The sequence below is a fragment of the Bombina bombina genome, chromosome 5, assembly GCF_027579735.1.
Source record: "Bombina bombina isolate aBomBom1 chromosome 5, aBomBom1.pri, whole genome shotgun sequence".
NCBI classification, from domain to species: domain Eukaryota; kingdom Metazoa; phylum Chordata; class Amphibia; order Anura; family Bombinatoridae; genus Bombina; species Bombina bombina.
In genome coordinates, this window is record NC_069503.1 from 167,379,708 (window position 1) to 167,396,980 (window position 17,273).

At 42.3% G+C, this 17,273-nt stretch overlaps 1 protein-coding gene across 2 annotated transcripts in view; it reads right to left on the minus strand.

Annotated features, from left to right (window-relative positions):
- Positions 1–17,273, minus strand: part of LOC128660130 (mitogen-activated protein kinase kinase kinase 3) — a 256,117-nt gene that overhangs the window by 42,179 nt on the left and 196,665 nt on the right. For both annotated transcript variants that reach the window (XM_053713777.1, XM_053713776.1), the window contains exon 5: positions 8,420–8,519. In XM_053713777.1, the coding sequence (XP_053569752.1) occupies positions 8,420–8,519 (100 nt within the window). The remainder of the gene's footprint in view (positions 1–8,419; positions 8,520–17,273) is intronic.

Genomic DNA, 17,273 nt, shown 5'->3' on the forward strand with positions numbered 1-17,273 from the left:
CCTCTGTCAGTCACATACCTACATCAATGCTCAGATCCGACCCCTAGTCCTGTGGCCCCTCTGTCAGTCACATACCTACATCAATACTCAGATCTGACCCCTGGTCCTGTGGCCCCTCTGTCAACCACATAACCACATCAATACTCAGATCTGACCCCTGGTCCTGTGGCCCCTCTGTCAGTCACATACCTACATTATATCTCATATCTGACCCCTGGTCCTGTGGCCCCTCTGTCAGTCACATACCTACATTATATCTCATATCTGACCCCTGGTCCTGTGGCCCCTCTGTCAGTCACATACCTACATTATATCTCATATCTGACCCCTGGTCCTGTGGCCCCTCTGTCAGTCACATAACCACATCAATGCTCATATCTGACCCCTGGTCCTGTGGCCCCTCTGTCAGTCACATAACCACATCAATACTCAGATCTGACCCCTGGTCCTGTGGCCCCTCTGTCAGTCACATAACCACATCAATACTCAGATCTGATCCCTGGTCCTGTGGCCCCTCTGTCAGTCACATAACCACATCATTGCTCAGATCTGACCCCTGGTCCTGTGGCCCCTCTGTCAGTCACATAACCACATCAATGCTCAGATCTGACCCCTGGTCCTGTGGCCCCTCTGTCAGTCACATAACCACATCAATACTCAGATCTGACCCCTGGTCCTGTGGCCCCTCTGTCAGTCACATACCTACATCAATACTCAGATCTGACCCCTGGTCCTGTGGCCCCTCTGTCAGTCACATAACCACATCAATACTCAGATCTGACCCCTGGTCCTGTGGCCCCTCTGTCAGTCACATAACCTACATCAATGCTCAGATCTGACCCCTGGTCCTGTGGCCCCTCTGTCAGTCACATAACCTACATCAATGCTCAGATCTGACCCCTGGTCCTGTTGCCCCTCTGTCAGTCACATAACCACATCAATGCTCAGATCTGACCCCTGGTCCTGTGGCCCCTCTGTCAGTCACATACCTACATCAATTCTCAGATCTGACCCCTAGTCCTGTGGCCCCTCTGTCAGTCACATACCTACATCAATGCTCAGATCTGACCCCTAGTCCTGTGGCCCCTCTGTCAGTCACATACCCACATCAATGCTCAGATCTGACCCCTGGTCCTGTGGCCCCTCTGTCAGTCACATACCCACATCAATGCTCAGATCTGACCCCTGGTCCTGTGGCCCCTCTGTCAGTCACATACCCACATCAATGCTCAGATCTGACCCCTAGTCCTGTGGCCCCTCTGTCAGTCACATAACCACATCATTGCTCAGATCTGACCCCTGGTCCTGTGGCCCCTCTGTCAGTCACATACCCACATCAATGCTCAGATCTGACCCCTAGTCCTGTGGCCCCTCTGTCAGTCACATAACCACATCATTGCTCAGATCTGACCCCTGGTCCTGTGGCCCCTCTGTCAGTCACATACCCACATCAATGCTCAGATCTGACCCCTGGTCCTGTGGCCCCTCTGTCAGTCACATAACCACATCAATACTCAGATCTGACCCCTGGTCCTGTGGCCCCTCTGTCAGTCACATAACCACATCAATGCTCAGATCTGACCCCTGGTCCTGTGGCCCCTCTGTCAGTCACATAACCACATCAATACTCAGATCTGACCCTTGGTCCTGTGGCCCCTCTGTCAGTCACATAACCACATCAATGCTCAGATCTGACCCCTGGTCCTGTGGCCCCTCTGTCAGTAACATAACCACATCAATGCTCAGATCTGACCCCTAGTCCTGTGGCCCCTCTGTCAGTCACATAACCACATCATTGCTCAGATCTGACCCCTGGTCCTGTGGCCCCTCTGTCAGTCACATACCCACATCAATGCTCAGATCTGACCCCTAGTCCTGTGGCCCCTCTGTCAGTCACATAACCACATCATTGCTCAGATCTGACCCCTGGTCCTGTGGCCCCTCTGTCAGTCACATAACCACATCAATGCTCAGATCTGACCCCTGGTCCTGTGGCCCCTCTGTCAGTCACATAACCACATCAATACTCAGATCTGACCCCTGGTCCTGTGGCCCCTCTGTCAGTCACATAACCACATCAATACTCAGATCTGACCCCTGGTCCTGTGGCCCCTCTGTCAGTCACATAACCACATCAATGCTCAGATCTGACCCCTAGTCCTGTGGCCCCTCTGTCAGTCACATAACCTACATCAATGCTCAGATCTGACCCCTGGTCCTGTGGCCCCTCTGTCAGTCACATAACCACATCAATACTCAGATCTGACCCCTGGTCCTGTGGCCCCTCTGTCAGTCACATAACCACATCAATGCTCAGATCTGACCCCTGGTCCTGTGGCCCCTCTGTCAGTCACATAACCACATCAATACTCAGATCTGACCCATGGTCCTGTGGCCCCTCTGTCAGTCACATAACCACATCAATACTCAGATCTGACCCTTGGTCCTGTGGCCCCTCTGTCAGTCACATAACCACATCAATGCTCAGATCTGACCCCTAGTCCTGTGGCCCCTCTGTCAGTCACATAACCTACATCAATGCTCAGATCTGACCCCTGGTCCTGTGGCCCCTCTGTCAGTCACATAACCACATCAATACTCAGATCTGACCCTTGGTCCTGTGGCCCCTCTGTCAGTCACATAACCACATCAATACTCAGATCTGACCCTTGGTCCTGTGGCCCCTCTGTCAGTCACATAACCACATCAATGCTCAGATCTGACCCCTAGTCCTGTGGCCCCTCTGTCAGTCACATACCTACATCAATGCTCAGATTTGACCCCTGGTCCTGTGGCCCCTCTGTCAGTCACATACCCACATCAATGCTCAGATCTGACCCCTGGTCCTGTGGCCCCTCTGTCAGTCACATAACCACATCATTGCTCAGATCTGACCCCTGGTCCTGTGGCCCCTCTGTCAGTCACATAACCACATCATTGCTCAGATCTGACCCCTGGTCCTGTGGCCCCTCTGTCAGTCACATAACCACATCAATACTCAGATCTGACCCCTGGTCCTGTGGCCCCTCTGTCAGTCACATACCCACATCATTGCTCAGATCTGACCCCTGGTCCTGTGGCCCCTCTGTCAGTCACATAACCACATCAATACTCAGATCTGACACCAGGTCCTGTGGCCCCTCTGTCAGTCACATAACCACATCAATGCTCAGATCTGACCCCTGGTCCTCTGGCCCCTCTGTCAGTCACATAACCACATCAATGCTCAGATCTGACCCCTAGTCCTCTGGCCCCTCTGTCAGTCACATAACCACATCAATACTCAGATCTGACCCCTGGTCCTGTGGCCCCTCTGTCAGTCACATAACCACATCAATGCTCAGATCTGACCCTGGTCCTGTGGCCCCTCTGTCAGTCACATAACCACATCAATACTCAGATCTGACCCTTGGTCCTGTGGCCCCTCTGTCAGTCACATAACCACATCAATGCTCAGATCTGACCCCTGGTCCTGTGGCCCCTCTGTCAGTCACATAACCACATCAATGCTCAGATCTGACCCCTAGTCCTGTGGCCCCTCTGTCAGTCACATAACCACATCATTGCTCAGATCTGACCCCTGGTCCTGTGGCCCCTCTGTCAGTCACATACCCACATCAATGCTCAGATCTGACCCCTAGTCCTGTGGCCCCTCTGTCAGTCACATAACCACATCATTGCTCAGATCTGACCCCTGGTCCTGTGGCCCCTCTGTCAGTCACATAACCACATCAATGCTCAGATCTGACCCCTGGTCCTGTGGCCCCTCTGTCAGTCACATAACCACATCAATACTCAGATCTGACCCCTGGTCCTGTGGCCCCTCTGTCAGTCACATAACCACATCAATACTCAGATCTGACCCCTGGTCCTGTGGCCCCTCTGTCAGTCACATAACACATCAATGCTCAGATCTGACCCCTAGTCCTGTGGCCCCTCTGTCAGTCACATAACCTACATCAATGCTCAGATCTGACCCCTGGTCCTGTAGCCCCTCTGTCAGTCACATAACCACATCAATACTCAGATCTGACCCTTGGTCCTGTGGCCCCTCTGTCAGTCACATAACCACATCAATGCTCAGATCTGACCCTTGGTCCTGTGGCCCCTCTGTCAGTCACATAACCACATCAATGCTCAGATCTGACCCCTAGTCCTGTGGCCCCTCTGTCAGTCACATAACCTACATCAATGCTCAGATCTGACCCCTGGTCCTGTGGCCCCTCTGTCAGTCACATAACCACATCAATACTCAGATCTGACCCTTGGTCCTGTGGCCCCTCTGTCAGTCACATAACCACATCAATACTCAGATCTGACCCTTGGTCCTGTGGCCCCTCTGTCAGTCACATAACCACATCAATGCTCAGATCTGACCCCTAGTCCTGTGGCCCCTCTGTCAGTCACATAACCACATCAATGCTCAGATCTGACCCCTAGTCCTGTGGCCCCTCTGTCAGTCACATACCTACATCAATGCTCAGATATGACCCCTGGTCCTGTGGCCCCTCTGTCAGTCACATACCCACATCAATGCTCAGATCTGACCCCTGGTCCTGTGGCCCCTCTGTCAGTCACATAACCACATCATTGCTCAGATCTGACCCCTGGTCCTGTGGCCCCTCTGTCAGTCACATAACCACATCAATGCTCAGATCTGACCCCTAGTCCTCTGGCCCCTCTGTCAGTCACATAACCACATCAATACTCAGATCTGACCCCTGGTCCTGTGGCCCCTCTGTCAGTCACATAACCACATCAATACTCAGATCTGACACCAGGTCCTGTGGCCCCTCTGTCAGTCACATAACCACATCAATACTCAGATCTGACCCCTGGTCCTGTGGCCCCTCTGTCAGTCACATACCCACATCATTGCTCAGATCTGACCCCTGGTCCTGTGGCCCCTCTGTCAGTCACATAACCACATCAATACTCAGATCTGACACCAGGTCCTGTGGCCCCTCTGTCAGTCACATAACCACATCAATGCTCAGATCTGACCCCTGGTCCTCTGGCCCCTCTGTCAGTCACATAACCACATCAATGCTCAGATCTGACCCCTGGTCCTCTGGCCCCTCTGTCAGTCACATAACCTACATCAATGCTCAGATCTGACCCCTGGTCCTGTGGCCCCTCTGTCAGTCACATAACCACATCAATGCTCAGATCTGACCCCTAGTCCTCTGGCCCCCTCTGTCAGTCACATAACCACATCAATGCTCAGATCTGACCCCTAGTCCTCTGGCCCCCTCTGTCAGTCACATACCTACATTATATCTCATATATGACCCCTAAGGTATCATTGTTACGCTGATGACAAACAACTCTACTTCTCCTTTGCTCCAGATACTACAGACCCAGCATGCCGCATAAACAGTTGCTTAACAGACCTCATAGAGTGGATGAATGCTAGCTGTCTCAAAGTGAACCCGGACAAAACAGAGTTACTCTTGGTGAGGGGACCCCGAGCATCAAAAATATCCCACGATCACCCAACTGGCCTGGAGCTTGGAGGCTCTGAACTCGTTAGTTCAGCAAAGGTACAAACCTCGGAGTGCTGATTGATGCTGGACTATCTTTTAAACAGCAGATTTCCTCCATAATAAAATCTGCCTACTTTCATCTGAAAAACATAGCCAGGATACAACACTTAATTCCCCCGGATGATATGTCAACATTAATCCATGCATTTGTATCCTCTAAGCTAGATTACTGCAATGCACTTTACTTGGGCCTCCCAAAAAAAGAACCCCATCGCCTTCAGACAGTAGAAAACGCAGCAGCAAGACTATTGACCAATCAAACTCGCTCCTGCCACATAACACCTGTTCTCCACTCAACGCAGCAGCCAGACTATTGACCAATCAAACTCGCTCCTGCTACAAAACACCTGTTCTCCACTCCCTGTATTGGCTTCCAATTAAATGGCGAACATATTTTAAAATTGGCCTGCTGACTTTCAAAGCCTTAAACAACCAAGGCCCACAGTACCTGAAAGAGCTCCTGACCCCCTACATCCCATCCCGTTCACTTAGGTCAGCCAACACATCCCTCCTCTCAGTGCCAAGAATAAGGACAAACTCAGGCTCCAGAGCATTCTGCCACGCTGCCCCTACTTTCTGGAACTCTTTACCGTGCGCAATCAGAGAGGCACCATCCTTACAGACTTTTAAAAAAAAGCTAAAGACCCAACTCTTCCATCAGGCATTCAGTCCGCTTATCTGACCTTCAGAAACTCCTAACTTTTATGTCTTATGTTGGTATATTTGTAAAGTGCTTTGAGTCTCACAGGGAGAAAAGCGCTATATAATTTGCAAATTATTATTATTATTATTATATACCCCTGGTCCTGTGGCCCCTCTGTCAGTTACATAACCACATCAATGCTCAGATCTGACCCCTGGTCCTCTGGCCCCTCTGTCAGTCACATAACCACATCAATGCTCAGATCTGACCCCTGGTCCTCTGGCCCCTCTGTCAGTCACATAACCACATCAATGCTCAGATCTGACCCCTAGTCCTCTGGCCCCCTCTGTCAGTCACATAACCACATCAATGCTCAGATCTGACCCCTAGTCCTCTGGCCCCCTCTGTCAGTCACATACCTACATTATATCTCATATATGACCCCTTGTATCATTGTTACGCTGATGACAAACAACTCTACTTCTCCTTTGCTCCAGATACTACAGACCCAGCATGCCGCATAAACAGTTGCTTAACAGACCTCATAGAGTGGATGAATGCTAGCTGTCTCAAAGTGAACCCGGACAAAACAGAGTTACTCTTGGTTAGGGGACCCCGAGCATCAAAAATATCCCACGATCACCCAACTGGCCTGGAGCTTGGAGGCTCTGAACTCGTTAGTTCAGCAAAGGTACAAACCTCGGAGTGCTGATTGATGCTGGACTATCTTTTAAACAGCAGATTTCCTCCATAATAAAATCTGCCTACTTTCATCTGAAAAACATAGCCAGGATACAACACTTAATTCCCCCGGATGATATGTCAACATTAATCCATGCATTTGTATCCTCTAAGCTAGATTACTGCAATGCACTTTACTTGGGCCTCCCAAAAAAAGAACCCCATCGCCTTCAGACAGTAGAAAACGCAGCAGCAAGACTATTGACCAATCAAACTCGCTCCTGCCACATAACACCTGTTCTCCACTCAACGCAGCAGCCAGACTATTGACCAATCAAACTCGCTCCTGCTACAAAACACCTGTTCTCCACTCCCTGTATTGGCTTCCAATTAAATGGCGAACATATTTTAAAATTGGCCTGCTGACTTTCAAAGCCTTAAACAACCAAGGCCCACAGTACCTGAAAGAGCTCCTGACCCCCTACATCCCATCCCGTTCACTTAGGTCAGCCAACACATCCCTCCTCTCAGTGCCAAGAATAAGGACAAACTCAGGCTCCAGAGCATTCTGCCACGCTGCCCCTACTTTCTGGAACTCTTTACCGTGCGCAATCAGAGAGGCACCATCCTTACAGACTTTTAAAAAAAAGCTAAAGACCCAACTCTTCCATCAGGCATTCAGTCCGCTTATCTGACCTTCAGAAACTCCTAACTTTTATGTCTCATGTTGGTATATTTGTAAAGTGCTTTGAGTCTCACAGGGAGAAAAGCGCTATATAATTTGCAAATTATTATTATTATTATTATATACCCCTGGTCCTGTGGCCCCTCTGTCAGTTACATAACCACATCAATGCTCAGATCTGACCCCTGGTCCTGTGGCCCCCTCTGTCAGTCACATACCTACATTATATTTCATATATGACCCCTGGTCCTGTGGCCCTTCTGTCAATCACATAACCACATCAATACTCAGATGTGACCCCTGGTCCTGTAGCCCCTCTGTCAGTCACATACCCACATCATTGCTAAGATCTGACACCAGGTCCTGTGGCCCCTCTGTCAGTTATATTCCCAAATCAATAATCAGATCTGAGCACTTCACCATAATCCCAACCTTGTTGAGACCGGCTCTACATTGAAATGCGTTGTTTTACCCCTCCAGGGCACATTTGATTTGGTGAGCAGCATTCATGTTTTATTTCTTGCATTTTATTAGCAATACTGCACTATATGAGTTTATTATTCATAGATATTTACTTCAGTTTACCTATTGGAATAATTCAGCTATTGAAGACAATCACTCTATCACTATATCAAAGTGGTTCCATAACTCACATCACTGGAATATTTTTTGGACTTAACATTTTCTCCTTTTTTGTATTTTTGGTGGATCCCACTTAACAGCACTGAGGTTCCCAGTAAAACACATAGTATTGTTTACTGTAAATGAACATAATATCACTTTGTTTAGGCTTCAGACACGTTACTATTTTAGCTATTGCAGAAAAGTATATCGCCATACTGACTACCACTTGCAGAATCTTACCTCGTTATTTGCGTAGTGCAAGTCCATCGTTTGCCCAAAGGCATGTGTAACTTTTTGCATCACATCCTTGAATTTTATGGGTCTCCGAAACTCTATAATTCTGTGAGTATAAAAAGAAAAAGTCCAATTATTTTTTGTTGTTTTTAAAGCCCAACATTTTGTGTTGTACAAAGGAAATATAATAGATATCTCAGTATATAAATATATATATTTCAGAGGGTAAGATGCTTTTAAGTATATACACTTGTGAGAACTAGATGGCAGCAGTGTCTACTCAATATAAACCATTGCTATAAACACTGCTACCTTATAGTGCTTCAGACATGAACCCGCTCATGAGCCTACTGAGATATCCTCTTCAACAAAAGGATACCAAAAGAACAAAGCACATGTGATTGATGTAAATTGAAACTTTTTAAAAATTGTTTATTGTATCTTAATCAAGAAAGATTTTTTTTCTTGTTTCATGTCTATTTATTTAGGGAAATTTAACAAATGAAAACCATAAAAGAAAATACAACAAAAGGGATAAAAAAAAAAATCACCTCCCACCTAACAATCTCCCCAGCCCCCTCCATTATAGCGGGAGGTTTACCCTACAAATGTATATTACATAGGATTTTTGGTTCTTATCTGCTTAAAGGGTTATGAACCCAATTTTTGTTTTCTTTCATGACTCAGAGCATGTGATTTTAAACAACTTTCTAATTGACTTCTATTATAATTTTTCTTCTTCGTTCTCTTGGTGTCTTTTGTTGAAAAGCAGGGGCGTATGCTTATGAGCCGGCAAATTTCTGAAGCACTATATGGTAGCCCTTTTCAAGAACGTTATCCATTTGCAAGGGCACTAGATAGCAGCACTATTTCCTGTCATGTAGTGTTCCACATTCCTACCTAGGTACAGTATCTCTTCAACACAGAATATCAAGGAACAAAGCAAATTTGATAATAGAAGTAAATTGGAAATTTTCTTAAAATGTTCTGTTCTGTCTGAGTCATGAATAAAACAATTTGGGCTTCATATCCCGTTAAATGTATAACCTTCTATAAGTATAAGGAACTGCAAACAGAAAACAATATGATGGGTCCTAGAGATATTTATAACTTGGTTACTGACTGCAATGCATAGTAGTTAGGGGTTAGTTTCCTATATAATCATATTATACTCATTAAATGTTCTTATTGAAAAATGTCTTTGTAGCAACTCGAGGGGCCGATAAGGGGCAATGTGGAAACATGTTTTCCTGCCAATACCCTTTCCTATATTGGGCGCTTGATATAATGACTCAGTTTTCCCTCAATCTGGATCCAAAAGCATTTCCAAGTAATTCCATAATTCACTAAGAGCATTATTATGTCTAGATTTGTTGATCTCGACACGTACTGTCTCACACCACCAAATGTTAAACTGTTTTTCTTTTTTAGAAGTCTAACGCTGCCGGTTGGAAGCTGTTTTTTTGTTTTTTTTTCCACTATGATAAAATATTTTTTTCTTGTTTCCATCTATATATTTATTTGCCATGAGTATTTTTTAGTGTTTAGTTACTATTTTAGGCAATGATGAAGGTCCAACATACTGGTCTCATTTTTCATTCTTTTGCTAAGCTAAGAATTCTGGATAGCTGAACAGAATCAAAGGATGATGTGTAGTTTAGGATTCTGAATATCACAATAAAAACATGACATATTTATACAGCTAAATATTCAGGTAGTGAAATACAAACAATAGATTTTCATGCAGCTAAGGATTGTGGGTACTGAATGGGAATGTATAAATATTATGTAGCTAAAAATTGTGGGTACTGAATGGCAATGTATAAATATTATGCAGCTAAGGATTGTGGGCACTTAAAACAAACTCGTGTGTAGCAAAGTATTCTGGGAAATGAAATACAAACAAGAAATATTGTAACATACTTCTTTTAGTGAGGAGGGAAGCGAAAGAGTTTTAATGAAAGTGTAGCCGAATTAGACTTCCTTATTCTAGAAAAGGGACTTTTTAGCAAACAGACACCAAACATAAGAGGAAAGAGGGTCTCACATTCACAACTAAATTATTTCTTCAAATTCGCGAGGCCAAGTTGTGCTTTCTGATAAGGGAGGTTGTAACTGTAGTTATAAAATACAAGATTGTGAAAAAGTATTTGCCCCCTTCATAATATCCTCTATTTGTGCATATTTGTCACATTGTAAGGTTTCAAATCTTCATGCAAAATGTGATATAAGACAAATCAAACCCAAGTAAACACAAATGATAAACCAATTGGCCTTGTGTGGAAAGTAATTTCCCCATTAGTTATTCAGTCAACTTATTTATCAAATTTAATTGATCACTTGATTCAACTAGAGCAAACACACTCAGGCTTTATTATAGCCAGCCCTGATGACTTTAAACATGAGTTATATAGAACTTTATTATCAATGTAAAGTATGCCGCGAGGTCTTAACAAGCAGAACACTATGCCTCCATCAAAAGAAATTAAAGAGACATATCAGTCTAAAAAGTTGTAGAATGTCATATCTAGGGCTCTGGGACTGCAGCAAACCGAGGGAGAGTTATAGTCCCCTAACGGAGATAACTACAGATTAAAGCATTGGTCCTTTATAAAATCTCCTTCAATTCTATTAAAAAATTGATTGATATTAGAGGGACCTAAAACCCATCATTTTTCCTTCATGATTCAGACAAAAGATACACTTTACTCAACTGTCCAATGTATTTCTATGATCAAGTTGTCTTTGTTTTCTTGTTATCCTTTGTTGAAAAGCAGAAAGGTATGTTCAGGGGTGTGCACGTGTCTGCTGTACTATTTGGCAGCAGTTTTGCAACAATATTATACATAAGCAAGAGCCACTAGATGGCAGCGCTATTTCCTGTCATGTAGTGCTCTAGACGTGTATGCAACCTATCTAGACATCTCTTCAACAAAGAACAACAAAGGAGTTAAGAAAATCTGATAATAGAAGTTAATTAGAAAAAAAAATGATTCGCATGCAGCATCCAGAGCTCCCAACTGTCTGCAGTTTAGTCCCAATTGGGGGCTCTGTCACCCTGTCCCTCCTGTTGTACCTCTCCTTATGTCACACCTATGGAATGTGCAGAGGCAACCACAGTATAACTGACACTGCCCGTGTTATGCTCAGCTTTGCTCAAGTCACAACCATCTCCAGGGCTACTAAGTGACTCCCAGTATTATGGTTTGGAAGCTCTGTTCTCTGCCCCACAGTTTTGTCTCAATTTCCAAAGTGAAACCAGAGGGTGCCCCAACTAAAAGCCTGGCCATTCCCGCCCCATTGCAAGAAAATTAGAATCCTCTAAAGCAAAAACAGTAATAACTTTTAATAGAAACAAAAATGCGTCTATCTAAAATTGATATGCAGCAATATACATTTCAATGTTGACCATTTTTACAGTTCTATCCCTTTAAAGGGATAAAAAGGTGAAAAATAAAATGTGTGTGGATGTATTTCAATATGAAATAGAAACACGTTTGCAATATAATTTCATTAGTAAAAATGCTTCTATTAAAAGTTATTACTATTTTTCAGTGGCATATGTACATATCTTATGAAGGCCTGAGCACCAGTATTCAAACAGCATGCCTGCTCAGAGAGTCAGCAGTGGCTTCTATTGCAAAAATTATGACTGTAGACGCAATAAACACCACTGCCAGCTTTCTGAAAATGTGTGGTGTCTGAATACAGGTGCACGGCCCTCACGGGTATCTGCATATGCCGCAGAAAAACAGTAATAATTTTTACAAGATGCATTTTTGATCTTTATATCCCTTTAAGCCCCTCTGTTCACAATGTACAAATCCAGCCTCCGGAGCTCTGAAAAGTAAAGAGTGGTATACAAGATTCCCAGCATACTTCTGCCTCTTTGGAAAAGCTGAAAGGTGAGCACACACTGAAACCAGAGGTCATTGATAACACTCTAGTATTCTGCATCCAGTACAGATTCTAATTCACTGTAACAGCTCTCATCATAGAAAAAAATGCCCTAAAGGATCTAAGGGCAGGATGAATTGAGGGGGAAAGCTGGGGAATGGAGCTTTAAAACAATTTACAGAAGGAGAGTTGAGGTCTCAGATTGAGACGGATCATTACCTTAACGAAACACTTAAAGGGACACTCAAGTCAAATTAAATTTTCATTATTCAGATACAGCATGTAATTTTTTTTTTTTTTTTTTTTTTTATATATATTTTTATTAAGGTTGAGTTCACAATACAGCATAAAATGTAATGCGTCAGAACAGAAAAAAAAGAAAAACCACAAAGAGCAAAATACATAAATACAGCAAAGATATTCACAATATACGATCGTAATAAACCTGTTATTGTTTCTGTTGCATCTCTGAAATAAAAAGAAAAAACAAAAAGAACAAAAGTAGTCTCAACCTTATTTTTTTTCCTGTTTTCTATTTTCCCACCAGCTTCAAGGTATTCATAACGAAAAGAAATAAACCTAGTGATATAATATTTGTTCTATTCCGCAAAATAATCATGTAATTTAGACTTTCAAATGCCACATATACCCTAAATTACCTTGTTTTGTCATACTATGTCATATCTTGGAGACAAGTCATATTTATCACTTGCTCCCTGATTTTGCTCCCCCCTGTCCCTCCCCCCCCGCCAAAAAAAAAAAAAAAAAAAAAAAAAAAAAAAAAAAAGAAAGAAAAAGGGGGAATATCTCCCAATGAAATCTACCATATCCCCAATAGTACCAGTTCCGAATTTCTAAATGGGAAAATCATATAATCTATTTCCACTGCCGAAAAGCTCTTAATAAATACAGCATGTAATTTTAAACAACTTTCTAAATTACTTCCCTTAAAAAAATGTGCACATTCTTTTATATTTACACTTTTTTGAGTCACCAGCTCCTACTGAGCATGTGCAAGAATTCACAGACTATGAGACTATACATATATGCATTTGTGATTGGCTAATTGCTATCACATGGTACAGGGGGAGTGGAAACATACATAACTTTGAAATTTGTTAGAAAAAATCTACAACTCATTTGAAATTCAGAGTAAATGCTATTGTCTTGTCTTGTTATCTTGCATCTGTTAATTATGCAAATCTACTGTGTTTACTGGTCCTTTAAGTCAAAATTAAAGGGACATTAAACACTAAACAAATGCTGGATAGAATGATGCATTCAAAGAAAACATTAGTCTGAGAATAACATGCAGATGTAGAGTGTAAATTGTCAGTGTCTATAAACACTGGGAGCTGCCATGTTGTAACTTAGGTTACCTTCTCTGCTGTGGCCAATTAGGGACAGTTATAAATAGGTCACTAGAGTGTGCAGCCAATGGCTGTGTGGAATATAACAGTGCTCTGCACTTCCATGTCTAACAGGAACTGAAATGCTCACAATTTCAGAATGGAATTAAAGGAGTAGGGGACAAAATAAATCATAAAAGTATATTGCAGAGTTTTTTTATATACATAGGATTTATCATTTTATATGGAACATCAGTACCCCTTTAAAGGGGCATACAATAGAAAAATAAGCTGCTATAACAAGAGATGTATTTATTTTATATGTGTTTAATTGGCTGTATCACACAGGGAAGCACTTAACTCTCTGCTATGTGATTTAGTCTCAGCATTTAACAGGAGTTAAACACATACGGCCAGATTACAAGTTTTGCGTTATGAGGGGTGCGGTGCTAATTTGCACGTTATTGTCACCGCTCACTTACCTGCAGCGCTGGTATTACGGGTTTTCAGAAACCCAGCGTTAAAAGACAAGAAGTGAGCGTAGAGCAAAATTTAGCTCCATATCTCACTTCAATACCAGCGCTGCTTAAGTCAGCGGTGAGCTGGTCGTACGTGCTTGTGCACTATTTCCCAGCCGGCTGAGAAAAAGTCTAACACCTGCAAAAAAGCAGCGTAAATCTCAGTAACGCAGCCCCATTGATTCCTATGGGGAAACACATTTTATGTTTACACCTAACACCCTAACATGAACCCCGAGTCTAAACACCCCTAATCTTACACTTATTAACCCCTAATCTGCCGCCCCCGACATCGCCAACACCTGCATTATATTTATTAACCCCTAATCTGCCGCTTCGGACACTGCCGCCACCTACATTATACTTATGAACCCCTAATCTGCTGCCCCCAACATTGCCGACACCTACATTATATTTATTAACCCCTAATTTGCCGTCCCCAATGTCGCCGCAACCTACCTACACTTATTAACCCCTAATCTACTGCCCCCATTGTCGCCGCCACTATATTAAATGTATTAACCCCTAAACCTAAGTCTAACCCTAACACCCCCTAACTTAAATATAATATAAATAAATCTAAATAAAATTCCTATTTAAAACTAAATACTTATAAAATAAACCCTAAGCTATCTACAATATAACTAATAGTTACATTGTATCTAGCTTAGGGTTTATTTTTATTTTACAGGCAAGTTTGTATTTATTTTAACTAGGTAGACTAGTTATTAAATAGTTAGCAACTATTTACTAACTACCTAGCTAAAATAAATACAAATTTACCTGTAAAATAAAACCTAACCTAAGTTACAATAACACCTAACACTACACTATAATTAAATAAATTCCCTACATTAAATACAATTAAATAAATTAAATTAGCTAAATCACAAAAAAACAAACACTAAATTACAGAAAATAATAAACAAATTACAAGATCTTTAAACTAATTACACCTAATCTAATAGCCCTATCAAAATAAAAAAGCCCCCCCAAAATTAAACAAAACCCTAGCCTAAACTAAACTACCAATAGCCCTTAAAATGGTCTTTTGCGGGGCATTGCCCCAAAGAAATACGCTCTTTTACCTGTAAAAAAAAAATACACACAACCCCCAACAGTAAACCCCACCACCTTCGGGGGTTAAGTGTTAGGATTTTTTAAGGGTGTATTGGGTGGGTTTATTTTTTATATTAGGGACTTTGGGCCGCAATAGAGCTAAATGCCCTTTCAAGGGCAATGCCCATACAAATGTCCTTTTCAGGGCAATGGGAAGCTTAGGTTTTTTTAGTTAGTATTTTATTTGGGGGGTTGGTTGTGTGGGTGATGGGTTTTACTGTTGGGGGTGTTTGTATTTTTTCTTCAGGAAAAAGAGCTGATTTCTTTGGGACAATGCCCCGCAAAAGGCCCTTTTAAGGGCTATTGGTAGTTTAGTTTAGACTAGGGGTTTTTTTTTATTTTGGGGAAGCTTTTTTTATTTTGATAGGGCTATTAGATTAGGTGTAATTAGTTTAAAGATCTGTAATTTGTTTTTTATTTTCTGTAATTTAGTGTTTGTTGTTTTTTGTGATTTAGCTAATTGAATTTATTTAATTGTATTTAATTTAGGTAATTAATTTAATTGTAGTGTAGTGTTAGGTGTTATTGTAACTTAGGTTAGGTTTTATTTTACAGGTAAATTTGTATTTATTTTAGCTAGGTAGTTATTAAATAGTTAATAACTATTTAGTAACTATTCTACCTAGTTAAAATAAATACAAACTTGCCTGTAAAATAAAAATAAACCCTAAGCTAGATACAATGTAAGTATTAGTTATATTGTAGCTAGCTTAGGGTTTATTTTATAGGCAAGTATTTAGTTTTAAATAGGAATAATGTAGTTAATGATAGGAACTTTATTTAGATTTATTTAAATGATATTTAAGTTAGGGGGTGTTAGGGTTAGACTTAGGTTTGGGGGTTAATAAATTTAATATAGTGGCGACGACGTTGGGGACGGCAGATTAGGGGTTAATACATGTAGGTAGGTGTCAGCGATGTTGGGGGCAGCAGATTAGGGATTAATAAATATAATGTAGGTGGCGGCGATGTTAGGGGCGGCAGATTAGGGGTTAATAATATTTAACTAGTGTTTGTGAGGCGGGAGTGCGGCGGTTTAGGGGTTCATATGTTTATTCTAGTGGCGGCGATGTCCGGAGCGGCAGATTAGGGGTTAATTTTTTTTATTATAGTGTTTGCGATGCGGGAGGGCCTCGGTTTAGGGGTTAATAGGTAGTTTATGGGTATTAGTGTACTTTTCAGCACTTTAGTTATGAGTTTTATGCTACGGCGTTGTAGTGTAAAACTCATAACTACTGACTTTAAAATGCGTTAGGGATCTTGGAGGTATAGGATGTACCGCTCACTTTTTGGCCTCCCAGGACAGACTCGTAATACCGGCGCTATGGAAGTCCCATAAAAAAAAGACTTTACGAAGTTTACGTAAGTCGGTTTGCGGTAAGGCCAAAAAAGTGTGCCCCTAAACCTGCAAGACTCGCAATACCAGCGGTAGTGAAAAAGCAGCATTAGGACCTGTTAACGCTACTTTTTCATCTTACCGCACAACTATAGTTCTCTAACAAATTAAAGTGGTTTTGGTTTTTTATAATATACCTTTAAAGTACAACTAAATACAATAGAGTTTAATAATTGACAAATACATAATGAAAATACAATGCAATAGCACTTACTTATAATTTGAAATGAGCAGCAGAATATTTTCTGGCAAATTTCAAAGTTAATCCAATTTATCCTCCCCTTGTATCATGTGACAGCTATCAGCCAATCACAAAATGCGTATATATGTATACTGCACACTTCTGCATATGCTCAGTAGGAGCTGGAGCCACAGAAAGTGTGCAGATGAAAAGAATGTGCACATATTGGTAATGGAAATATATTGTGCTTCTCTTCAGCCATCAGGTCGGATCTCAGCAGCAGAGGGTAAAATGTTAGTTTTCACTCTGCTGTTAATAACAGTCAGTCTGTAATTATATTTTGTCTTATAACTGCTGTCTGCACAAAGTGATCTTGTAAACTATGTGCCTCACAATGTAA